The 27,672-nt window shown below is 40.8% G+C and overlaps 1 protein-coding gene across 13 annotated transcripts in view; it reads right to left on the bottom strand.

The window, feature by feature from the left end:
- MAP2 (microtubule associated protein 2) overlaps positions 1-27,672 on the bottom strand; it is a 304,763-nt gene that overhangs the window by 93,787 nt on the left and 183,304 nt on the right. For all 13 annotated transcript variants that reach the window (XM_073646562.1, XM_073646567.1, XM_073646566.1 and 10 more), the window contains one exon: positions 16,713-16,993. In XM_073646562.1, the coding sequence (XP_073502663.1) occupies positions 16,713-16,974 (262 nt within the window). In that variant the 5' untranslated portion in view covers positions 16,975-16,993. The remainder of the gene's footprint in view (positions 1-16,712; positions 16,994-27,672) is intronic.

Raw genomic sequence — 27,672 nt, 5'->3', positions numbered from 1 at the left:
GAATCCTACTGTATGACAACGCGTTGACAACAAACCATCAGACTATATCCAAGTGTGGATATCATTCTTCAAGCAAGCGCAGATTACTTCCATTTCCCTGGCAATCTCAATTCTGATATTTTATGGAAGCTGCAACATCTGGTTTTTCAGTGGTTGTGTCACCTTGTAAGGTGAGCGTATCTTACTCATACTTGTTTTTGGTTATATTAAGTTAAGACCCTATTGCGCTTTTGTTTTTTATCAAGTTCTGAATATTGAAAGAATAGTCTTAAACATTCGTAAATTGTAGCCATTCCATGAGGACAGATGTCTCATTTTGACTAGAGGACAGCAGCGATGAAAGTGCCATCTCTTGTCAGAGAGTACAATGTCTTTGTACTGTCAAAATCAATAGCTGTCCTTTGTGCACCCCACTTTAAGGGGTTTATCCAAGACTATTTTTTTCTTCACTATGGACTTAAAAACTAACAGGCAGGTAGCTGCTACTTTCCAGCCTGTTGTACCGCGCGCCAGTCTCTGCTGGCAAAGAGCAAGCACGAACCAGTCCTGCGGCTTCCGCTGACGTCACGTAGACAGAGCAGCAAGTTCTCTTTCACTCTGCTCTGTTGACGGGGTTGAGTGCCGACGTCATGATGATTGACAGCAGGCTCCCAACTGCCTAAATGCAGGAAGCCAGTTGTCAATCAGCATGATGCTGGCAGTCATGTCCCATCAACAGAGCAGCTCAGAAGAAGAAGAGCTGCTCTGTTGACGATGAGCAGCTGAATCGCCGACAGGAGAAGTCAATCACCGTTCCGTGCCAGGTAGAACATGCAGGTAGTTAGCAACTGCCTGCCTGTTGGTTTTTATGCACATAGTAAAAAAAATCTTGGATAAACCCTTTAACTACAGTATTTCCTATGCAAGATGGCATGAAAAATGCACATTTGGATAAAAGCGACACTATGTCCCATCATCTAAAGTCTCCCATGCTGTTTTATGCCGAAATCAATACAAATTCTATTTTTACAAAATATTGGCTGCCCTTTTCCAGACTCCTCTCCATGTCTATGTGAGTACCCAGCAATTATCGCTAAAGATTTGTTTTTGTACTGACATTTCTCCAAGTACTTTATCCTGAAGCACCATCCATGGAGCTGCAGCGACTATCATAATTTCTATCACAAGGACTTGGATGATCACTTTCAACCACTGTCTGCACAGGAACTTCTAGCTCGGATCAGTGCAATTTGTCCTTCCTGTAACGCATCACCAGATTTACTACATGACCAGAATAAAAAAAAAAAAGAAATTCAATTTAAGAACATGAACATGGCTAAAGCTTTACAAGGACGTGAATGGAATAAGTAATGACTGGGATATCTGGTAACAGAATTCCAAAACCCTTAATCTAATAAGACGGTCGGCAGGGTCCAGTCGTATTTTCAATATTAACAACATATACGGTATATGAAATATATAAGAAAAGGATAAATATAATATGCTATATTTCCAAAGACAAAAACAACGTATCCATAGATTTACTGCAAAAAAGATCAATACACCGTGCACTTCAGTCAGCAAGCTTTATTACCAACACATAATAATATACATTTATAGACTGCCATATATAAATGCCTTGATAAAAATACAGTTCTTCTGATTACTAAGCCATCCTGAATGTATTGACAAGAACATAATTGGTATTTTCAAGAGGTTGTAAGAAAAAAAACAACTATTTTATTCCTGGCAATATCACTGACAATAGGGCAGAAATAACAGTTATCCACTTGAAAAGGATCCGTTACCATATTTTACAAAACAAGCTGTCTATATTTGTAAAGAGATCTTTTAGACCCGGTGAGGCCGGTTGACTTACATTGAAAATCCAGATCCAAATTGCTGTTTAATCCTTTTTAAAAGTTTTCTTGCCAGCTCTAAAGCCCCCATCTCACATAGCGAGATCGCTGCTGTGTCACGGTTTTGGTGACGCAACAGCGACCTCACCAGCGATGTCGCTATGTGTGACACTTTGCAGCGATCAGGCCCCTGCTGTGAGGTCGCTGATCGCTGCAAAGTGTCCTGGACCATTTTTTGGTCGTTGCCCTCCCGCTGGTCAGCACACATCGCTGTGTGTGACCAGCGGGAGCAGCGATCAGGCTGGTAACCATGATAAACATCGGGTTACTAGGGGCACACGCGCACTTAGTAACCCGCTGTTTATCATGGTTACGAGCCTGCTAAAGTGAGCGGTAACCTCCTGCTCACCGTAGCAGAGTGGTAACCATGATAAACAACGGGTTACTAGGTGCGCGTGCTTCAGCAGGCTGGTAACCAGGAGCAGGACATCGTGGAAAGATTGATCGTTGGTGAGCCTGCCTGTTTGACAGCTCACCAGCGACCACAAAGCGATGCAGCAACGATCCCTGACAGGTCGTATTGTTGTCGGGATCGTTCCAGCGTCGCTAAGTGTGACGGGGCCTTAACTTTATGAGTGTAAGACCACGGCCCCACTATTAGTATTCGGTCAGTATTTTTTCTCAGGAGTGGGAGCCAAAACCAGGTGAGGAAAAATCAGAGAAAAAATGTAATAGAAACAAGTCACCAATTCTGCATTTATCACCCACTCCTTACTCTAGCTCTATTTTAATATTGGGCTGAAAAACTTTCAAAATAGGATTATACAGCCATCCAGATATGGATTTTTAAAATAAGTATACCAGCCTCATCAGGTTTAAGAGATCTAATTAATAAATATGCAGTTTGTATTGTAGAATCTGGTTACAGAACCAGTTTAGTTCAGCAACAGAAGTACATTTTGAGTAGATGGGCATGAGGATAACCTGAACAGTGATGTAATGGAGCAGGATGGAGCAATCTTATTATGAACAATATGATGTCATGGTTTTACTACACGGCACTACATGACATCACTGCCAGCTAGGTGTAGTGCCCAGTATAGCTTTTACATTCTTCCCAAGGAGATTTAATCTACACTATGCATCATTAAAGGTATTCCAAACTGAACGTGACACTAAAACACAAGCCAATTTGGATCTCCATAAGTGAAAAAGGTCATACAACTAATAGTAGAAGATTCAATTACCAGATTAAAGGGGGCAGACAAGCTGCCATGACAGAAGCACAATGAGCTCTATGAACTGTTTAACATGGAGAGACTGGTTGATGAGATTTCAAAAGAGAGGAAAGAAAAAAAAGTCTTATGTAAAAGACAACAGCTCCTTCCTATAGTAGAGGTCAGAACCTAGAAAATAGGTAAGTGCAAATAATAAAAATAAATAATGAAAATAATGTCTATATTAAAAAAAAATCATATTATAATGTCAGGACAAAATGACTGATCAAACCAAGCACAGGTGCTCAGTGCATCCTTGGCATGTTCGAGCAGTTCATTCCTCCTACTTGTTTTGTATTTATTTCGGTTTTCTTCTTATGTGATTGACAGTTATGACTTTACAGGAGCCAGAGGAGGGCAGGGATAGATGGAAAACATTTAGGTGGAAAGGGGCACTGAATTGCTCGACCATGTCAAGGATGCACCGAAAGTGTGCTTGGTTTGAACAGTGATTTTCTGCTGACAGACTCCCTTTAAAGCATTTTCTAATCTATACTGGAAAATAAAAATAGGAATCTGGTTAGATTTAGGGTCTTGAAAAAATATTTATGCCCCTGAACTTTTCCACATTTTTTCACGTTACACCCACAAACTTAAATTTATTTTTTGGGGATTTTATGCGATACACCAACACAAAGTAGCAAGTATTTGTGAAGCGTAAAGGAAATGATACGTCGTTTTCTAAATATTTGAAAAATATAAATCTGAAAATTGTGACGAGCATTTTATTTAGCCTCCGATAGTCTGATACCCTAAATAAAATCCTGAGTGACCAATTGCCTCCAGAAGTCACATACCATATTTTTCGGATTATAAGACGCACTTTTTTGCCCCCAACTTTGGGAGGAAAAAGTGGGTGTGTCTTATAATGCAAAGATACGGTATTTTACCAGGGGGGCGGCGTCACAGATACAGGAGGTTGGCGGCGGCAGGAGTCGGGCGATGCTGCGGGCCCCGTCCTCAGAAGAAGGGTCGCTGATTCAGGATGACCTAGGCGGTAGTGGTGGCGGCGGGAGTGAGGCGATGCTGTGGGCCCCGTCCTCAGAAGAAGTCGGCAGTGAGCGGAGGTTTCCTATCCCGTACATAGCCCTGTGGTGGGCTTCGGCAAAATGGCCGCCAGAGCATGGGCAGATTGAGATCTTGTCTCTCAAGATCTCGATCTGTCCATGCTCCAGCGGCCATTTTTCCTAAGCCCACCGCAGGGCTATGTAAGGGATAGGAAACCTCCGCTCACTGCCGACTTCTTCTGAGGACGGGGCCCGCAGCATCGCCTGACTCCTGCCGCAGCCACCTCTGCCACCAATCTCCTGTATCTGTGACCCTGGCTCCTGTGAGTCCGCTCCACAATTGCCGCCCCCAGGTAAAAAGGATTATAAGGCGCACCATTTTATTTAAAAAAAAAACATTTTTTTTCTTATTTTGCACCCCAAAATTTGGGGTGCATCTTATAATCCGATGCATTTTATAATCCGTGAAATACGGTAATTAGTAAACTGAGACCACCTGTGTATAATTTATAATACATATAACTACAGCTGCTCTGTGAAGGCCTCAGAGGCTTGTTTGAGAACATTAGGGATCAAACAGCATCATGAAAAAGAAGGAACACATCAGACAGGTCAGAGATAAAGTTGTGGAGAAGAGAAAAGTAGGGTTAGGTTATAACGAAATAGCCCAAGCTCTGAACATCTAACGGAGCACTGTTCAATCCATCATCCAAATATGAAAGTATAGCCTAACTGCAAACCTACAAAGACATGTCCGTCCACCTAAACTGACATCCAAAGCAAGGAGAGCACTAAGAAAAGCAGTGAAGAGACCCATGGTAAGTCTGGAAGAGCGGCAGGGATGCAGATCTCAGGTGGGAGAATCTGTTCTCAGGACAACTATTAGATGTGCAAAGCTGGTATAGACATACCTCAAAAGATTTGGATATATTCTTGCAGCAAATGGTGGTCCTATATAGTATTGACTCAGGGCAGCTGAATACAAATACATGTCACAATTTTCAGATTTATATTTTTTAAATATTTAGAAAACCATGTGTCATTTTCTTTACACTTCACAAATACTTGCTACTTTGTGTTGGTATATCTCATAAAATCCAAATAAAAAACATTTAAGTTTGTGGGTGTAACGTGAGAAAATGTGGATCTCACTGATCTCAATTCAGACTGAAAATAAGAAAGTTCCTTTGTCCTTTCTGTATCAGGTCTTATGATACAATGACTGAGGCTGGCTAGGAACTCCAGACAGCCCAGGGCCTAATGACAGCCCCCAGGGTTGTCTAGTAGTAGTCTGTGTTAGGGCATACCTTAGGCAACAGATGCCAATGCTAGGGCAATAATGTCATATAAATATGTGACAGCACAGTATGGTTACAAAAAAACATTAAAGTCGAATAACATTACTAGAAAAATGTTAAAAATGAATGAAGTAAATGATTATAAAAAATTAGGCGGCAACAAAATTTGTAAAATGGTCCCTTTTAAATGACATATAAGAAGCTGCTCTTATGGGTATGATATCACATGTTGACTTACCCCTAACTCCAGTTTACATACATTTACCATTTTTTAAATATTAACCACACAATCACTTTCAGGTTTCTTTCATTAACCATTGAAATTAATTTGCAACCAATGGAAGTTTATTTTATATAGCATTATTTTCATAGTTGTATTGTCTGATTTTTGTGAAAATTGCTTTACAGAGCTCAAAAGAGTTAAAAATATATAGGTAATTCAAGTTAACGCTGGACTTTTCTGGCAGTGGCCAGCAGCGTTCGCAGGTCTTTTTCGAGATTGCAAAAAATGACACAACTCACATTATCTGCCAACTTTGTTAAAAACGACAGAGTAGAGTAAAAAGAAACGCAATAATTTGACTACTACATGCATGAACTGGCACATTCGTGATCAACATGCGTTAATCTGGGAATCTCACTGTGCTAAAATGCAGACTAACATGCCTCGCCAACCACTGGCTGCCCCGCTAACCGCATCTTCTGCTTCTTTCTCCTTCATCACCATGGCAAGTGTTTTCACACAGGTCTGACTCACGCGGTGAGTGAGAGCTCGTCACCTGTTATGGAAGTGGACATGCCTGCTGTTTTTGACTGATCTCAGACACCGAGCACACCCCATCTTTCTCAATCCACCGTACCATCTCCGTCTGCACCTCTCTCACAGTCCTGCAGCTTGTCGTACTTACCCTACTCCACCCTCTCTCAGCACAGCAGCCAGCCCTCAATCCCACAGTTGTGGTCACGTACTATATTGTTTCATCCTACACATGCCAAAGCAAAGAGCTTGAACTTCACCATCTCCAATTTGTTGGCCACGGGAATGCTGCCTTTCCGCCTGGTGGATACAGACTATTTCCGAAAGCTGATGGCCGGCGCAGTCCCCCAGTACCAGTTGCCCAGTCGCCATTACTTTTCTAAGAAAGCTGTGTCTGCGCTACATCAGCATGTTGCAGACAACATCACCCATTCCTTGAAAAAATCTAGGTCTGACAGGGTGCATTTCACCACTGATACCTGGATGAGCAAGTATGGCCAGGAGCGTTACATATCACTGACTGGGCACTGGGTGACTCTGGTGGCTGTGGGGGCAGGAGGGGAATGGGCTGTTCCACAAGTCTTGGAATCCCAAGGGAAAGCCGTGTGCGATAACGGTGTAAACATGGTGGCGGCCCTACAACGGGGCAACCTCACATTATGGATGGTTCCTGCGCCGTGACTGGCTAGCCGCAATTTGCACACAAAAAGTTAGGGGAAAAAAATTAAATTACAAGCATGCCGCTCCTCTGACCTCTCCCCACCCCCTACCCTCATCAAACATGTCCCATTCTCCCCTGCTCATCATACAGTACCACTATCCTAGCCAAAGTGATAAAAATACTATAGTGGAAATGCAATCATTTCCCGCACTTTTACCAAATTTTGCCGATTTAAAGTAAAAACTCTCGGGTGACCGATCACGAATCCGAATGTGCAACGTTCGTGCCGAATTTGAAATTGGTGAACGTTTTTCGAACCTGTTCTCTCATCTCTAACTGGCGACTGCCGATCATTCGGCTGGCAGCTATCTAAGGTGTTTGGGGTCCTTTACTAGGCAGCAATCAGTTTCAACTTCATATTTTTCTTTTTTTATTATTTTACTTTCATATAACCTACTATCCTCATATATTTTTATACAAACATTTTGTATTAATTTCATTTTCTTAAAAAGTGAGCAGAAATTACAAGGACTCATAGGCAATAAGAATGTATCTTTATTCATTGAATTTGAGGGTCTCCAATGGGGAAGTATACCGACATTTTCATTGTGTAATGACCGCGGTGTCCAATAGCCTCCAGTCCACTTCTGCTGTCACTGACTTGCTTCTCCAGCAGAGATACGGTTAATTATCTGTCTATCTCTAGGGATACTGAATGCGGAGACTGTGTGGATACTATTGCGCTGGCTGAGCGGTTGTCATGACAACAGTGGTGGGAAGCAGCTGGTTTTAGGCCTGTAACCAGGAACAGAGAAAACTGTTTCATCATAACTCATTATCTTCCTAACAACAAAGCTTTCGTGCTCAGATATACAGTATCCATCCCAAAAATGAGCAAATATAAAAGGTCAAGCCTATATTGTTCTATACGCTATGACTATACCTGATAACATATATCAGGCAGGGGGGGATTGTAGCATTAAACACTGGCAGTTATGGCCATCGGACGTCTGTACTGTACGACTGTACACCAAATTTCAGATCTCATGCTCTAAACAATGGTGGCAGCCAGAATAAACAACACCCCCTGAGGGGGTTATCACGTGTGAGAGACACGGAAAGCCCTTCTCTTTGCTGCTCGGATTCTGTGACTTGATATGTGTGTATGTACATGTGTGGGATCAAAAGCAGGGGCGTGCTGGACAAACGCCTCCCCGTGGCACTGAAGGTACTACATGTACGTCTGTGCATGTCTAACACCAAAATATATCGTTTCCAGTTCATTAAATCATGGGACAAGGCTGATATTGACTTTTATGATTGCTACCCCCAATAGGGGGCACTAGAGTTCTTGTCGTCTTTATCTCTGAAGAGGTTATTTGCATAATTAATTTCCCACAGGAGCATTGCATGGCTTATACATCTCCATATGCCAGTTTGGCATATCCATACATCCAAGTGACTCAGTAAATCCATGATGTTCTCAGGGTGCGGTTCCCTTATGGGTTCCCTCCTGAGCAATTCTGAGTGTGTGGCCATCAGGTCCCACTCTGCACTCAAAACCACTGACTTTCTCCTCTTGGGAGGGGAGCCAATCTAGGTGGCCCCCAGTTCTGCTTGGGTGGCAGCTCGGGCGGATGCTGAGAGCAAGAATGGGTCTCCCTTCTGGCTCAGAGGGATGGGGATCAGTTATTGGGGGCCTTTCTCCTGTTGGAGAGGGCTACAACTGACCGCATCCTAGTGCACCTTTTTGTGGCACTTTTAGTCACTTTTTAAGTGCACTCGGGTATAGAGCACAGTTCTCGGGCTCTTTATAGAGAAAAAAGTAAATACATGATGTGCGTCCATATACAGGTCCCCAAGGTTATCTGTCAGGAACTTTACTGAAGGAAAGTTTCGAGCCTCTTTACATAGTCATGGCAGAAGAACTTCATTTATTTATTCCTAGCACAACTCTGTATGCACTTCTCCCATCATGAAGATTGGACTGCTGAATGGCGTCCTTGTGGCAGGCAAAAAGCTGCATAAGGCTATGTTCGAACAACGTTCTTTTAAGGCAGGTTTGCCATCGTACAATGATTTATTAAAACCCTGATATAGTGTCCCCATAATATTACATATACAGGGGGTTTTCCAAGATAAAAAAAATGGGACAAATGCAGAAAATAATAAAAAAATAACAAAAATAAGTTTGCTGATCAGTTATATCCCTCATTATTGCAGAGCCACAGCTCTGGTGCTCCCTGTTGATCTCTATTTACTTGGCATCAGTGGTGACATCCTGCTGCCACCAGTCACTAGTCTCAGCAGTCAGGGGCCTTGTACTCCTGTGCGTATTTGTTCAATTATTTTATACCACGTTTACTTTTTATCATTACAGTCCATATAAAATAGTGCCTAAAAATATACAATATCTCAATAATAGTCAATTAAGGACTTTAGATAAGTGTAAATGTACATATTATGAACATATTAGATGGTCCATATACGGACTCAATGCCTGCAATAACCATGGGTCCCCTGACCCAAACTAACAGCCTCATATACATATCACTGTTATTACCGGTCAGGAGACCCGCGGTCGCGTCCAAGCATTGCTGTCTGTGTATTTACTTTGTAATACATTTACGTTAATCTAATCTTAAAGTTGATTGCTAGAGTACTGGAAATGACCATGAAGCTCCATTCCCCAGTTGTTCAAAGTGTTTGTTTTTTATCAGGCACTTCCGTGGAAACAAGGACCCCCGGCAATTGCCCCAAACTGTAGTACCTTAAAACAGCCCTAGTCTAAGGCACCCCCATACACATAAGATGAGACTAAATTACATTTCACCGGGACTGGAAGACCATCTGATGTGCACAAGGGCCTCCCAAATCTCCCACTATTAGATGATATCAGGAGAAAGAAGGATCGGGCAGTTGGAATTTCATTTGTTTTTAGGGAAGGTTAGCCACTGCCAGGTGTGTCTGGCAGCGGCTTTCACCTCTCTCTCAGTAGAAAATGAGCGCTCATGTGCGATGGGTGGGGAGTATAGGAGGGGTTCAGCCAACATCATTCACATGTGTATGTCAAGTTTTAGAACCATTCCTCGAAGTAGCATGGATAAGCGAGTCTAGTGTGCCATGAGTTAAGAATATAGCATAGAGTGTGACCATATAATACATGTGGTTGTGAGGAACTGCCTATTTACTAAAGACTTTTCCAGCACGGAGCACCGATTTTCGTCAATATTATTGTAGTGTTTTATTAGTGATTTCTTGCTGTGTTTTATTGTTCTGTTTGCTCGTCAGTATGTGCATTAATTTCACTTGTAAAGTGTCCAGCATTCCAGTAATCTCATTGGTATCTCAGGAGCCTCTAACCATTGTTCAAACAGCGATTCGGCCCATTGTGTGAGTGTTGAAAGTAGATATGGTGGAGTAGTCACCACAGGGAGTCTCACATGCAGACCTAGGTGATGGATTCGACCTGAGAAAAATACCTCCACTAATGCACACTTAGTGAGGGTGAGAGCAGTTCTGCCCATTCAGGGGGCTGATCCCAGTGAAGAAGGAAAGAAACCACATGTTTAGTGGAGAGTTGGTGGAATGTCGTCGAAGGGATAGGATCTAGTCTGAGGACATGGACAAGGACTGTTGCTACTGGATACCTTTGCTTCTATCATTTTATCTGTCATATGGAGGATTGTGGACTGTGACTACGGACTATACTGGCTGGAGATATGAAATCTGTAGGCCAACCAAAAGTTGGGGGACATTGAGTATCACCTGGCACAAAGGCAGTGGAACTAAAGGCCCGGGGAGGGGATCTTGTGGACTGAGAATATTGTATTTTGGACATTTACCTGTAGTTGCTGGATTACTATGCATGTAAGGAATAAAATACTGTTGCATTGTTAACCTGTCTAGGTGATTATTAAAACCCACAATCTCAGATCTTCATAGTAATCTACTTTTATTTTCCCAAAAACCATGCTCTTGTCCACGCTGAATTTTACTGATAACAATAAGAAAACAACCAAAAACTACTAATAAATATGCCGTGTGTAAATGTGGCTGCTCCAACCTCTGAGGCACCTCTCATTACAGAGCGGACGAGGGAGCAGGTGTCATGGATTAGCAGCACACAACTGAATTACTGTCGCTTCTTTCTTCCCCTTTGTTTCATAAGCTTTCGCTTGTTTGCCTTGAGGCACACATAAATTAGGAAAAAAAAAACACACACACTCTGTTGGCTGCTAATACCCCAATGAAAATTGAAAAATGCCTGAAATGAAAATTGAATTGAAAAATGCCTGCTAGAAAATTATGCTTCAAGGCACAGTATGTTGGGCCTTTAGATTTTCTAATACTGTAGTGAAATTATAATTTTTGAAAGTTTTGCACATAGGAATAAATACAATTTTGATAAGACTCTGTTCACACTGCCATTCTGTATTACATGCCGGGATTCTCTCTGAATCCATGAGAAATTGGTTTTAGATGGAAATTGGTTTTAGATGGAAACCAGCGATGGTGCCATACACTACTATGAGATGAACGGCGCTCAAATGAACTTCGTTTGCCATTTTTTAAGGTATTTTTTTATAGTTTTCAAAAGAAATGTATCTTGATTATTGAAGTGTAAAAGGTCACTTTATACTAGAGTATGAATTAAAGAACAAATATATTACCCCAGTGTCACACTGCCTCAAAATATATAAACAAAGCCATAATGTGACACTGTTAGAGCCCAAGTCTTGATGCGTTATTGTGCAGGCATCCGTTACGAGTGCCACCGACTCATTTACGATAACCAAATGGCAAAAAAGAACATATTTGCACCTAGAATAACACATTCCCTCCAGCCAAAACATCATAACAAAATCTAAATGGCACCAGGGCTGACCTTTTCATACTTCAAAGAATTTCAACAATGTAATTTCATGCCTCCAGCACAAGATTCATTTTACCAATATGTCCACATCAAACTACACGTGGAGCTTCAGAGAAAAAAACTTAACTGCAGATGACTAATTGTAACCTAAGAAGTCAAATCCTTCAGGAAAAAAATTGAGCAATCCTAAAAACAAGAAAAACCTTACAGTAATTGGTAAATCATAGTGTAAGCAATTAATTAGGAGGGAAGGATCGGCAGTTATCAATATATTCTTCTAGTAAAAAGGTTTCCCAAAAAGTTCCTTTTTCCTGCAAACATTTTTTAGTCAGAACCAAGAGGGGACACTTGAGCCACTTCCCTGTATACATAGGTCAGGATGGAGTAGTACAGAGGGCTTGACTCATCTAGCCTATCCTTCTGAAGATTTAGGGTTCCATGAAGTTTGCACAATTAGGGTATGTTCACATGTGGCATTTTTGTAGCGTATTTTACGGAGTACATTTGATGTCTAAAATATGCAGCATATTACAATAGAGAAGGAAAAAATCCAGCTTCAGGTAAGTATAAAAATTCAAAACTTTTATTTCAAACATCATTGAAATGCAAAATTAAAAATAGAAAACAGGGGGCAGGATGCAGACACGGTGAGCTGGTTACACCTGTTTCTCCTAGCATTTTACAATACCAGCATAATCAATGAGCTTTCTGAAATCTCGTGCATACACTGCGTTTCATTTCTGCACATACAGTGCCTACAAGTAGTATTCAACCCCCTGCAGATTTAGCTGGTTTGATAAGATGCAAATAAGTTAGAGCCTTCAAACTGCAAACGAGAGTAGGTTTTATGAACAGAAGCATAAATCTTACAAACCAAAAAGTTATGTTGCTCAGTTGAATTTTATTAAATTTTAAACATAAAAGTGTGGGTCAATTATTATTCAACCCCTATGTTTAATATTTTGTGGAATAACCCTTGTTTGCAATTACAGCTAATAATCATCTTTTATAAGACCTGATCAGGCCGGCACAGGTCTGTGGAGTTATCTTGGCCCACTCCTCCATGCAGATCTTCTCCAAGTTATCTAGGTTCTTTGGGTGTCTCATGTGGACTTTATTCTTGAGCTCCTTCCACAAGTTTTCAATTGGGTTAAGGTCAGGAGACTGACTAGGCCACTCCAACACCTTGACTTTTTCCCTATTGAACCAGGCCTTGGTTTTCTTGGCTGTGTGCTTTGGGTCGTTGTCTTGTTGGAAGATGAAATTACGACCCATCTTAAGATCCTTGATGGAGGAGCGGAGGTTCTTGGCCAAAATCTCCAGGTAGGCCGTGCTATCCATCTTCCCATGGATGCGGACCAGATGGCCAGGCCCCTTGGCAGAGAAACAGCCCCACAGCATGATGCTGCCACCACCATGCTTGACTGTAGGGATGGTATTCTTGGGGTCGTATGCAGTGCCATCCAGTCTCCAAACGTCACGTGTGTGGTTGGCACCAAAGATCTCGATCTTGGTCTCATCAGACCATAGAACCTTGAACCAGTCTGTCTCAGAGTCCTCCAAGTGATCATGAGCAAACTGTAGACGAGCCTTGACATGACACTTTGAAAGTAAAGGTACCTTACGGGCTCGTCTGGAACGGAGACCATTGCGGTGGAGTACGTTACTTATGGTATTGACTGAAACCAATGTCCCCACTGCCATGAGATCTTCCCGGAGCTCCTTCCTTGTTGTTCTTGGGTTAGCCTTGACTCTTCGGACAAGCCTGGCCTCGGCACGGGAGGACACTTTCAAAGGCTGTCCTGGCCGTGGAAGGCTAACAGTAGTTCCATAAGCCTTCCACTTACGGATGATGCTCCCAACAGTGGAGACAGGTAGGCCCAACTCCTTGGAAAGGGTTTTATACCCCTTGCCAGCCTTGTGACCCTCCACGATCTTGTCTCTGATGGCCTTGGAATGCTCCTTTGTCTTTCCCATGTTGACTATGTCTGAGTGCTGTTCACAAGTTTGGGGAGGGTCTTAAATAGTCAGAAAAGGCTGGCAAAAGATATCTTTAATCCACACATGTGAAGCTCATTATTCTTGGTGCCTGAACTACTTCTTAATACTTTAGGGGGACCAAACAGAATTCTTGTGTTTTGAGGGGTTGAATAATAAATGACACTCTGAATTAACTTTTTACGTTTAAAAAAAAAAAAAAAAAAAAAAATTGCTGCAGTTCATTTCCCACTTCCAGGCTGATCTACAGTACAAATGTCACAATGCCAAGTTAATTCCGAATGTGTCAACCAGCTAAATCTGCAGGGGGTTGAATACTACTTGTAGGCACTGTATTTTGAGCCACAGTGCAACAGCAACTCAATTCTTTCAAGGTTTTTTTGTGATGCTTTTACCCATTAAACTTAATGGTTGAAAAACACAAATAAAAATGCTGCAAAAACGCATGCAAAATCTCAAGTAAAAATACAACAAAAACGCCACATGTGAACATACACTTATGCTTCTATTGTGATTTTAATAAGTCATTCTACAGATCCCTCTTTGGCAAACATATCATGTAAAACATTTTTCTTTCCAGCCATAACTATCTAGTTAATTAAACCCACAACCGCCTAGGATTGTTTTAAAGATGAACACAATGGAGAAAATTCATCAAAACTAGTGTAAGGCGAAAATGGATAAATCTAGCAACCGATATTTCCCAAGGGACTGCAAATAATGATAGCTGAAATGTAGTTGGTGGCTTTTTTTCAAATTATCCCTTAGTGTAGCTTTGATATACAGTACAGACCAAAAGTTTGGACACACCTTCTCATTTAAAGATTTTTCTGTATTTTCATGACTTTGAAAATTGTACATTCACACTGAAGGCATCAAAACTATGAATTAACACATGTGGAATTATATACTTAACAAAATAGTGTGAAACAACGGAAAATATGTCTTATATTCTAGGTTCTTCAAAGTAGCCACCTTTTGCTTTGATGACTGCTTTGCACACTCTTGGCAATCTCTTGATGAGCTTCAAGAGGTAGTCACCGGAAATGGTTTTCATTTCACAGGTGTGCCCTGTCAGGTTTAATAAGTGGGATTTCTTGCCTTATAAATGGGGTTGGGACCATCAGTTGTGTTGTGCAGAAGTCAGGTGGATACACAGCTGATAGTCCTACTGAATAGACTGTTAGAATTTGTATTATGGCAAGAAAAAAGCAGCTAAGTAAAGAAAAACAAGTGGCCATCATTACTTTAAGAAATAAAGGTCAGTCAGTCTGAAAAATTGGGAAAACTTTGAATGTGTCCCCAAGTGCAGTTGCAAAAACCATCAAGCGCTACAAAGAAACTGGCTCACATGAGGACCGCCCCAGGAAAGGAAGACCAAGAGTCACCTCTGCTTCTGAGGATAAGTTTATCCGAGTCACCAGCCTCAGAAATCGCAGGTTAACAGCAGCTCAGATTAGAGACCAGGTCAATGCCACACAGAGTTCTAGCAGCAGACACATCTCTACAACAACTGTTAAGAGGAGACTTTGTGCAGCAGGCCTTCATGGTAAAATAGCTGCTAGGAAACCACTGCTAAGGACAGGCAACAAGCAGAAGAGGCTTGTTTGGGCTAAAGAACACAAGGAATGGACATTAGACCAGTGGAAATCTGTGCTTTGGTCTGATGAGTCCAAATTTGAGATCTTTGGTTCCAACCACCGTATCTTTGTGCGACGCAGAAAAGGTGAACGGATGGACTCTACATGCCTGGTTCCCACTGTGAAGCATGGAGGAGGAGGTGTGATGGTGTGGGGGTGCTTTGCTGGTGACACTGTTGGGGATTTATTCAAAATTGAAGGCATACTGAACCAGCATGGCTACCACAGCATCTTGCAACGGCATGCTATTCCATCCGGTTTGCGTTTAGTTGGACCATCATTTATTTTTCAACAGGACAATGACCCCAAACACACCTCCAGGCTGTGTAAGGGCTATTTGACCAAGAAGGAGAGTGATGGGGTGCTACGCCAGATGACCTGGCCTCCATAGTCACCAGACCTGAACCCAATCTAGATAGTTTGGGGTGAGCTGGACCGCAGAGTGAAAGCAAAAAAGGCAACAAGTGTTAAGCATCTCTGGGAACTCCTTCAAGATTGTTGGAAGACCATTTCCGGTGACTACCTCTTGAAGCTCATCAAGAGAATGCCAAGAGTGTGCAAAGTAGTCATCAAAGCAAAAGGTGGCTACTTTGAAGAACCTAGAATATAAGACATATTTTCCGTTGTTTCACACTTTTTTGTTAAGTATATAATTCCACATGTGTTAATTCATAGTTTTGATGCCTTCAGTGTGAATGTACAATTTTCAAAGTCATGAAAATACAGAAAAATCTTTAAATGAGGTGTGTCCAAACTTTTGGTCTGTACTGTATGCCTAAGGCTATGTTCACATAGCATTTTAATTTTACATTTGGCGTATACAGCTAAAATGCTACTGCCCAATATGCTCAATGCATACGTAGGGTTTATCTTATCTGACATGTGGTAATAGAATAGATTGGAGAGCCATGACCCTTTCTTCCATGAAAATGGAATTGTTTCTTGATTAAAGAATAGAAAACTAATTCTTCAATGTTTGAAGAAATATTACATACTACAGGAGGACAATACTGACAACTTGTCAGCATTGTCCTCCTGTAGTAAATAATATTTCTTCAAACATTGAAGAATTAGTTTTCTACTTTTCCATCAATAAACAGTTCCATTTTCATGGATGAAAGGGTCATGGCTCTCCAATCTATACTATTCAAGATTACAGAACTGCCAGACCTTGCTCTAGACAGCTATCTGGTTGAGCAAGGAAACTTTTTCACATGGAAGCCTATGGCAACGTACTGTATATATCACTGTAAGATTTGTTATGGTGTATGTGTCGAATGTTAATAAGCAATGCAATGTGAACAAAACCGCAAAGATACAACAATATAGAAAATTGTGTTGCCTGAATACACACTCTTACCTGCAGTCTCTGAGTCTCCAGATGGCATCTCTCCATTGATGCCATTCTCCTTGCTTGTAGGATGGGATTCTTGGAGGGCCCTCTCCCCATACCCTCTTCCTTCTGTTCCTCTGAAGGGAATGCCATTGGAGCTGTGGACCATTCCATCTCCTGCTCCCCCTTGCTCTTTCATATCTGTTGCGTGCGGGAGAGGTGAAGCCTCACTGAGCTGTCCTGGTGCCCAGTGGGATGATTTGGGCTCATCCTGCCTGTTATCCGTCATACTTCCTCCAGCCAGAAACCTGAAACCAAAATGCACATAGCTCAAAAAAAATAAAAAAAAGTTATGAGTCTTAAAAAAATAACAAAAAAAGTTAATTTTTTTTATTTTTATGTTACAAAAGTCATAAAACATAAAAAAACCTAAATTTGGTATCATCGTAGTTGTACTACGCTACAGAATAAAGAGCAAGGTTGTTTTTCCCGTACCAGAAAAATGTAAAACCTAAAAAAGTAATATAGATTTGGAATCACTGTAATTGGGTTGATCTACAGAATAAACTTAGAAGGTCATTTTTACTGAATATTGAACACCAAAAATGTAAAAAGGAGCTACAAAGCTGAAACTACATTTTTCTTCCAACTATAGATTTTTTTTCCCATTTTTGTTTCCTATTTTTCAGTACATTATATAGTAAAGTGAATGGTGACATTCAAAACTACCGATATACTCTCAAAAAAGCAAGCCCCCCTACTGCTATATTGACTGTAAAGTAAAAACAGAATGGCTCTTGAAAAATAGGGAGGAAAAAATGAAAAGGGTAAAATTAAAATTGGCCACAGCAGGAATGATTTAATCAGCAGGTTCTGGATTTAGCACATATTCTGGATTATAAAATCTTGATTTAAATGGTTATATAATCTTTGGGGTTTGGGGTTTTTTTTTGTATTTTTTATAGAGGTTGACACCGATTTACACATTTATTAGACATGGACCAACAATACTTCAATATATCATAAATTTTTGACAGAAAAACGAAAAATTGTGGCGGTTACCTTGGGAAAACACTATCTGCATAAAACTACAGTGAAAACCAGTAAAACCCTCTTTACCTTAAATCTGCGGACTCTTGTTTGGCAAATAGAAGCGCAACTGTGATCTACAACAGACTATCATTGTTCCAGTTATATTCACATAAATCTTTCCAATTGCTTCTTACAGGGTTTTAACAAATGCCCCTTTTCTTGTCTGAAAAGCTAGTTGCAATGAGAAAAGACGTCGTGGACTAGTGAAAGGGTCGCATTGTGTGACAAGAAAAGAAAAGGCCAGACACCACTACTCCATCTAAAGTCAATGATTGTTGGTTAAACCGATTCCTTTAATCTTTTCTGGACACAGCCTTCCATTCAGCGAGTTAATAAAATATTAATTTCCTCTTGTTACACAATGCTTAACATACATTGACAGACCATTAAATTGGACAAAAAAAGCAATTTATGCCACAGGAAAGAATACAATTAAAGTATGGTAAGGAAGGCTCTGGCTAAAAAATACATAAAGGATGAACAGAACATAATATTCTCATTGACATGTTTAGAGAATTATTTTAGCAAATAAGTTATTGTCCGTATAATAAAGCTACAATATATAATTTATAATTAAATATCATGTATTAATATAGAATTTTCTAATTTACTTTTTCTATATTAAAGGAAATCTGTCAGCAAGACTTCGACCCCCTAAACTATTTATATGCACGTATAGCTCTGTCATTGGCATCTCCGGTAATACCTTTACTTGGCCAGTCCGTTCATCTGTTACTGAGAAATCAGAATTTAAATTGATATACAAATGAGGCTGAAGAGCTATGGTAGCTTTGAAGCCTCTGTCACTCCAGCTCTATTTAAATTTCTGTTTCTCGCCCAGTATAGCCTCCTCTCGCTAAACTGACAGCCTCTGTGCTGTGTGACTTGAGGCAAAGGAGCTGTCAGTCAAGCAGGAGGAGGGGCGCTGGGCGGGGAATAGAGCTGGAGTGACAGAGGCTTCAGGTCTACCATAACCATTTAAATATCAATGCAGAGGAACTGACTGGCCATGTAAAGGTATTGCTGGAGTTGTCTATGAAAGAGCTACATGCACATATTAATAATTTGGAGTGTGAAATCCTGCTGACAGATTCCCTTTAATCACTGACAATTTTAGACTATCTCCTTTCAGTCATCACTTCCAAAGGGATGAAATCTGTCCTGGACATGTAAAGATGACATTGGTGCACAGCTCATTAAAAGAGAGAGATCTGATAATTGTATTGGAACTGTAACAAGCCAAGGACCTGTGCGATCATCATGACCAGGAAAGATCTGTATTCCTTGAAAATGACAAACTCTGGGCAGCATATTGGTTAAGTGTTGCAGTAGATGACAGCTGCAGCCAATCACTGGGGTCAACATTCATGCTGAGGTAGACAGCATAAGATTACTGAAGTCAGTGAATGGCTGCAGCGGCCACATCTTGCAGAAGGGACTTCAACACTTGAGTCCAGACAACAAAAAACTCTAGGCAGCAGTAGGGAGGCAGAGCTCGCGGGCTTTTAACAGGGAAGAAATAACTTTGTTATTTTCACGCATTACCTACCCATGAACTATTTTTTTAATCTCTTGACGGCAGATCAACAAATTGACATATCAAAAGACTTCTTTGATTGAAAAAAAAGCGACAGGAACATAAGTACATCAGATCACAGAAAAGATATGACAGTACATTTAAAAAGCTTAGGGACAGATTACTCATGACTGTGTGGGTTTGCAAATTGTATTTACAGATACAAATGCTGTATAATCACATTTAACTTCTTTTTCATTTCAACAAACTTTGCATAAATCAATAGTAAAGGCAAATATAAGAAGCTTTGTATTATATCTTATCAGAGAAATATGCCTCTCATTCCACCTATGAGCAACATTTTCTGCTCACCCTTGCCTCCGTAACTCATCAGGATCCTATTGACTATTGAAGTCTTTAGGAAGGGAAGGGCAAAGGAGAATCAGAGTAAGAGAGAGGTGCTGAGACTTTCTAGTAAGTGTTGATATCAACTCCGCTGGATTCACAGCTACACTGCTCAGCTCATTAGCATGATATCATCCACTGTTACTGATGAGTGTTAACATGTGTTATATAGAGACTGGAGAGAAGGAATCCCTGATGTTTATGTGTGCATATGCAGCTAATATCCACTCAAACAACTGAAAATCAGACTTACACCCTGACGTGTGCTTCCAGTGGTGTGCACCTCGCCAAAAATGTTACTCTAGTTAGGGACTGGAGTACATATCTGGCATAAGTTATGCCACTTGGAATAACTTTTAAAAAGTTTGCCAAGCAGGCTCCGCCAAAGTCCATCCTACCCAAATTCACCCCACTGTGGTGCATCTGCCTGAGACTAGTGTGAAAATGCCTAAAGCCACTAAATGTTTGCACAACTTCGAGTTGCACTAAAATTTGTCACTTTTCAAAGTGTTTTACGCCAGGTTTCTGGTGAAAAAAAATTGTTGAATTTTGGCCATAAATTGTTTTATCAGAAAAGTCACACGAAATGATAGATCTGCTTTAAAGGAAAGACAGACGTAAAATGGAGCCAACACACAAAACAATATTATATATGTGATACTTATCTGTGATTTTTGTGTCCTTTTATATATTTTTTAGTCCTGATAACTTTATATTATGTATTAGGCCACATTCACACATTCAGTATTTGTTCAGTATTTAACAAGAGTATTTGTAAGCAAAAACCAGGAGAGGAACAATCAGAGGAAAAGTATAATAGAAACACGTCACCACTTCTGTATTTATCACCCACTGCTGGTTTTGGCTTACAAATACTGATGTAAAACACTGACCAAAAACTAAACGTGTGAATGTGGCCTTTAGCCTAATTTTACACGTCCATGTTTAAACATTTAAACACAAATGTGAAAAAATGGTACCGGTGTCATCAGTGTATGGTCTGTATTTACCATCAGTGTGTCAGTGTTTTTCACAGATGGATACATAAATTACAAAGCTTCTCCTATCCTTTACAATGGTAAATATTAACAAAACACAGATGGCACACTGATGCTTTTCATTGACCCATAGACTTGTATTGGCACTTTTCATCCGCGATACCAGAGAAGAATGGACACGTGAACAGCCCCATAGGTTAAAATGGGTACCGTATATTCCGGCGTATAAGACGACCTGGTGTATAAGACGACCCCCCTACTTTCCTGTTAAAATATAGAGTTTAGGATATATTCACCGTATAAGACTACCCCTTTTCCAACGCATACCAAACACCGGTAAAAATTAAAAAAAAACAGATTTGAATTTAACATGGTCCTTTTTTAATTTAAATTCTTATGACATGCAGGTATATAGCAGGAAAACTGTCACTCATAAACATATTAAAATAGGGGGGACCCCACGTCATTTTTTGGGGGGGTCCCCCATTCTAATAGCTAGTAAAGGCTAGGTATTCAGCTGGGGGCTGATATTAGTAGCCTGGGAAGCTCCGTGGGTATTACCCCCTTCCCAGACTTTAAACATCTGCCCCAGCCGTCTGCTTAACCTCCGCTAGAGACTATAATGATGGGGGATCCCACGCCAATTTTCTTTTTAAAAAATCCTTTATTTTAACACTAAATGACAATTGAGGGGTTAATAAAGATGCAGTCCCTAAATTATTATTAATTTTGTAATTAATTTTTCCCAAAAATGTTGACGTGGGCTTCGCCATATTTTTGTGTCCAGCCAGGTACAGCAGGCAGGAACGGGCTGCCCCCAACCACCAGCTGCCTATTTGTACCTGGCCGGACACAACAATATAGGGAAGCCCTTTTTTTTTAAATTATTTCATGAAATAATTAAAAAAAAAAAGACGTGGGGCTTCGCCCTATTTTTGTGTCCAGCCAGGTACAACTAGGCAGCTGGGGGCTGGAATCTGCAGCGCAGGGAGGCCCAAGCTTTCTGGGTCCCCCCCCCGCTGCAAATTGCAGTCCGCAGCCACCCCAGAAAATGGCGCGTTCATAGAAGCGCCATCTTCTGGCGCTGTACCCAACTCATCCAGGGCCCTGGTGCGGTGGCTCACTGGGTAATAAAGGGGTTAGGGCCAGCTTGGCATTATCAGCTGGCCCTAAGCCTGAAATTCATGGGGTCACGCCAATATTAGACATGACCGCCATGAATTTCTAGTAAAGTAATTAAAAAAAACACAACACCCAGAAAAAAGTCCTTTAATTGAAATAAACACACAATTTTTTAATGTTCTAAATTAAACCATACTTACCGTCACGCCCATTCCAGCTGAAGCCAACGATCTCCTGCAATAAAAGTAAAATAATAAAGCAACCTCATCCTTACCTCTCCATGGTTCCCAGGACCGGTCCAGCTCTGCTACATCGAGATGACAGGCTGCACCGCAGCAGAACGCTGCCATCCAGCCTGTCATCCCGCAGACACTGAGAAGCGCAGGCATGCTTGTGCTCCTCAGTGTCTGACTGTGACGGCATCCAGATGAGCCGAGATCATGTCCAATGAACTCGGCTCACCTCATGCACGTCACTGACAGCGTGGGAAAATTCTCCTGCTCCCCGCATGCGCAGTAGAAGTTTCCCACGCTGTCAGTGATGGACGTCCAGGAGGTGAGCTGAGTTCATTGTCGGCTCATCTTTATGCCGTCACAGCCAGACACTGAGGAGCGCAAGCATGCCTGCGCTTCTCAGTGTCTGCGGGATGACATGCTGGATGTCAGCGTTCTGCTGCGGTCCCGCTTGTCATCTCGATGTAGCAGAGCTGGACCCGTCCTGGGAACCATGGAGAGGTAAGGATGAGGTTGCTTTATTATTTTACTTTTATTGCAGGAGATCGTTGGCTTCAGCTGGAATGGGCGTGATGGTAAGTATGGTTTAATTTAGAACAATAAAGAATTGTGTCTTTATTTCAATTAAAGGACTTTATTCTGGGTGTTTGTGTTTTTTTTTAACTTTGACTATGGGGTTAGTAATGGGGGTGTCTTATAGACGCCTCTCCATTACTAACCTGGGCTTGATGTCAGCTGGCATTATAAGCTGACATCAACCCCAGCCCTATTACCCCACTGCCACCGCTACAGGGCAGTGGGAAGAGCGAGGCTAAGTGCCAGAATTGGCACATCCTATGGATGCGCCATTTCTGGGGCGGCTGACGGCTGGTGTTTCTAGCCTGGGAGGGGGCCAATATTCATGGCACCCTTCCTGGGCTATTAATATCAGCCCCCAGCTGTTTGCCTAGCCTTTGCTAGCCATTAAAATAGGGGGGACCCCACGTCATTTTTTTGGGATCCCCCATTTTAATAGCTAGTAAAGGCTAGGTATTCAGCTGGGGGCTGATATTAGTAGCCTGGGGAGCTCCGTGGGTATTACCCCCTTCCCAGGCTTCAAACATCTGCCCCAGCTGTCTGCTTAACCTCCGCTAGAGACTAAAATTAAGGGGAACCCCACGCCAATTTTTTTTTAAATAAATCCGTTATTTTAACACTAGATGACAAGTACAGTAACCAGCACTGTCACTGTACTTCATATATATGTGACTGACATGTTTCTATCTATCTAATCTATGTGTGATGCTCTATTCTTTCGGTTATAAATTGTCGGGTACCGCTGCTGAATTGCCGGCCGGCTTTTTTAAAGAGACGGTGCATGAAAACACTAATATTTGTTTTAATAAATCCTTTACACTAAATGACAAGTACAGTAAGCAGCACTGTCACTGTACTTCATATATATGTGACTGACATGTTTCTATCTATCTAATCTATGTGTGATTCTCTATTCTTTCTATTCTAAATTGTCGGGTGCCGGCTTATGCCACTGCTGAATTGCCGGCTTTTCATATATTGTCACAGAAGCGATGCGAACTTCCCTGCTCCGGACACAGCGCAGCGCTTCTGTGACAAGTGAAAGCTGTCGGCACAGAAGCCCTGCGCTGTGTCCGGAGCTGGGAATACGCAGCGATGTGTCAGTTTCAGCACAGAAGCGCTGACTGTCTGGACCTACCGCCGCCGTATTTTAACTCCCTCCACCTTATATTAACTCCGACATGGCAGGGATACGGCCAGGGCAGCTTATTAACACCCCCAGAGTATCCCCGCATGTCAATTTCTGAAAGTTCAAAAGCATTACCGGCGTATAAGACGACCCCAGACTAGACAGAAGATTTTTCAGTCTTCAAAAGTCGTCTTATACGCCGGAATATACGGTAAGTGAAAAAAAATGAATCAAACAAGTACATGCAACACGGATGTCTGAATGAGGCCTAATGTGACCTTATATGCATGAAATTTTTGTATTACATTTTTTATCCTATTTATTCGTTGTATATTGGGGGTATCTAATTTATGCTTTGACGTTTGGACACATAATCTTTACATATCAGAAGATCAATACTAGAACTACTACTTCTACTAGTACTTAATTGGTTATCCTATAACAAGTTCTCAATAATGCCTGTTTAAAGAATGTAGGGATGTTTTGGAATAAAAAGTTTCCTCCTATTAAATGCTTTATAACTACCAGGAATCTAATGCTGATTGTTTAAATAAATGCCAATAAAAGATCTATAAAGCTAATTCAAAACTCTAATATTCTTACATAAATTGGAACATTGTAGATTCTTTTCTCCGTTGTACTTGGTTACATGAGCCTTGGGCACTCTGTGTCCAGACAGGTCGAGGTCACTGGCTATCAGCAGTGTCTTCTACCTCAAGGCCTGGTGCTACAGTTGAATGAGTCTAAAGAAATCAGGTCAATTTTTACATCTTGTTAATCACTGCTGCTGACTACTGGCTTCTGCTGAACATATGACACCTGCAGGAATGATATCTCCGAGCTGATATGCTAGGCTGCACATGGATAGATGCATTCCCACTGTTCAGCAAAAGACACCGCTTGGATTTTTTACTCATCCTTAAATCGAATACCCACTTGCTCTTTATATCTATAAATGCCTATTTGGAGGTAATTATAAAAATGTAATATTCAGATTTTAATATAGCAAGGCTATATACTGTAATTATAAAGCTCAACTGAGGAAGGAGATAAAGAAAATAAAAAGAAATAGTCTTCGGTACTAGAGGATTTAACCTAAGACCAATCTTTAAGAGTTCAGTAAATACATTTTTTTTAACAAGATCCCAAAATTCCATCATAACATCTTGTGCAATGTACAAAAATGTATTCATCTACTCACTTGGAACCAGTTTATGAAAGCTCAAAACTCTGATTCTAATTGTTAAATATTAAATATACTTATTTTTGTATATTTATTTATACAGGACTTGTTACCAGATGCAATTCTTAAAAGAACATATCATGATAATCTTAAATGTAGCGGTTTATTCTTGGGTTGTCCATTAAAAAGAATAATTGCAGCAAAATATAAAGTAGGTGAAGCAGTTACAAAGAGATTCATTCATGAGTGTCCATATTTCCCTGGGTCCTTAATGGTAGTTTTCGTCTGTCTTTGTTGAGCACGTTTTCGGGCCTACATGTCATCTGCTTTAAGAGTGTAGATCTTCCGCCTGGTGTAGTGTGAAGTTGAAGGCCCCCTCCCTGTGTCTCACGTGTGTTATATAGGTCCCACATAGCATATGTTTTCTATTTATGGCCTTACTTCTACCCTGAGCTAAATGTACAAGAATAGCCTGAATGTCATGTCAGCTTAAACCTACCACGAGGCTAATGCAATCTATCCAGTATAGAATTGGGAAACCATAATTATTATTTAACACAAATACTTAATCTTTAGGATGAACATACCATAAAGACAGCCTACATAGTTCCTATAAGATTTCCAATCCCAGTCCCAATTAGCCCTAAGGTATAATGGTTGGCGTGAACCTTTGGTGGGATTTAGTGTTGAGCGAGTATGTTTTGTTAACCCTTTCGCCGAGTATGCTTGGCCGAGCACCGAGTATTTACAGCGTGCTCGGTGATATGTTTGAATCACTCCCGTATGCATGATTTGTGACTTTTTGACAGCTTTGATACATGTGAGGAATGTCTGCTTCTTACACATTCCTCACATGTATCAAAGCTGTCAAAAAGTCGCAAATCATGCACAAGGAAGTGATTCAAACTTATCACCGAGCAGCTATAAATACTCGGTGCTTGGCCGAGCATACTCGGCGAAAGGGTTAACAAAACATACTCGCTCATCACTAGTGGGATTCTTACTAGACAGGCCCTACAGCTAAAGCAATCAAGGGAACTGGCATTTAACCTAAAGGTCATGAAACAGAGATTGGGGCCAAAAAGCAGCAAATATGACTGAACAGTAATACTTAGGAACAGCCACAAGTAAAAGTTCAGAGCTGTGCCTGGTAAACATTAAAAGGCTACAAAAGCACAGGAGTGTTATGCTGTTCTTTTAAGTAACTGTGGGTACTTGAACTTTGACACCCTGCACTGTATAGACAACCATAGCGATCCTTTATTTTTTTCACAGGCAGAACTTATTTCTTTTTCTATCAACATGAGAATCATTTAGCATATAACGTACTGAAAAATAGGAAAAAAAATATTTGTACGGGTCCATGGAGAAAAATAGCAATTCTGCCATTGCTGCTCAGGTATTGTTTTTTACAGTGTTCATTATAAGGTAAAAATGACAAGTTAACTTTATTTGAGAGCTAGCTAGCTTCATCTGCTGCAGGAACAGATGAGCGCTGGCTGTATAACACAGCCAGAAGCAACCGCTGTAGCAGCTTCTGAGCCTTCCCCATACACTGGCACCTGACATGTGATATGCATGTATCGGGTTAAGGAGCAGAAAAAAAACATTAATGAGCCCCACATGGTAGCCCAATTGTAATTTTTGCGATGAGCCCTCTTTACCTTTATGTACTTCTTTAGCATCAAGCTAATATGACAAACAAAACAGGAAAAAATATTGTTTTATAGGATGATACTTTTTCTCATCTGGCCAACAGACGATAATTTTAAGAATGTGAAAAAGAAGAGTTTTTATGAGGGACTAAAGTTGATTTTAAGTGTCTATATATCTAAATCGCTTTTTTAATATACTTTAATTAAAAAGTTCCTACCATTCCATCTCTATTTTACCTGCTTTTTTATTTTTTTACTTCTGTTTAGATTACATTTTGTTTGAGAATACACTAGTGCATTGTGATACTCAAACGGGACATCATCAGGGGGTCGGCGCTGCGGTCACTGCTTTTCCCACATTCAAACAAAGCGCATCAGACGTCTGTTTTTGGGGTTGTTCTGGTCTCTACTCACTCCTTTACAATACGCACTGACAGTGCCCTCTCTTGCCAGCTCGTCACTTCTCATTAGAGTTGGCAAGGGAGCGCACTGTCACTGTGCATTGAAAAAGAATATCACACAGTTAGTAGGGAGCTCATACTGAGCATGTGTAGGAATTGACAAACGATGCATGCAGAGACCAGTCCAGCCCCTGTAATGGACATTACTGAAGACGCTTTGTTTTATGGTGGGGGCAGAGACTGAGGCAGTGACCGCAGCGTCTGCCCTCTGATGACGTCAAAACAAAACGTTATCAAAATAGAAGTATACATATATTAAAAAAAGAATAAAGTAGTTAGAGTAAAAAGGGAACAGTGGGGAATTTTTAATTGAAGCAAATTAGTAAACCAATTAGTTTATTACATTAAATAAATAGACATTTAAAATCAACTTTAATTTTGGACCACCCCTATAAGACCACAACACTGTTTTAATGAAGATACCTACATTTTTCTTATATTTCCTGAATGATAAGCATGAATATATCCAAAAATATGTTCTTGATAAAAAAATGTGAACATGTATATTTATTTTTAAATTGCCCATATTTGAAATAAAAACATAAATGATGGTAATTAACTAGATATTCAACAAAGTGGATAACAGAAGAAAACGGAGACTCAGCTTAGCAACTGCA

Source organism: Phyllobates terribilis, unplaced genomic scaffold, assembly GCF_046119375.1.
Source record: "Phyllobates terribilis strain yellow unplaced genomic scaffold, ASM4611937v1 Scaffold_9__5_contigs__length_417890890, whole genome shotgun sequence".
Lineage (NCBI taxonomy): Eukaryota > Metazoa > Chordata > Amphibia > Anura > Dendrobatidae > Phyllobates > Phyllobates terribilis.
This window is presented reverse-complemented; position numbering and strand designations above follow the sequence as displayed.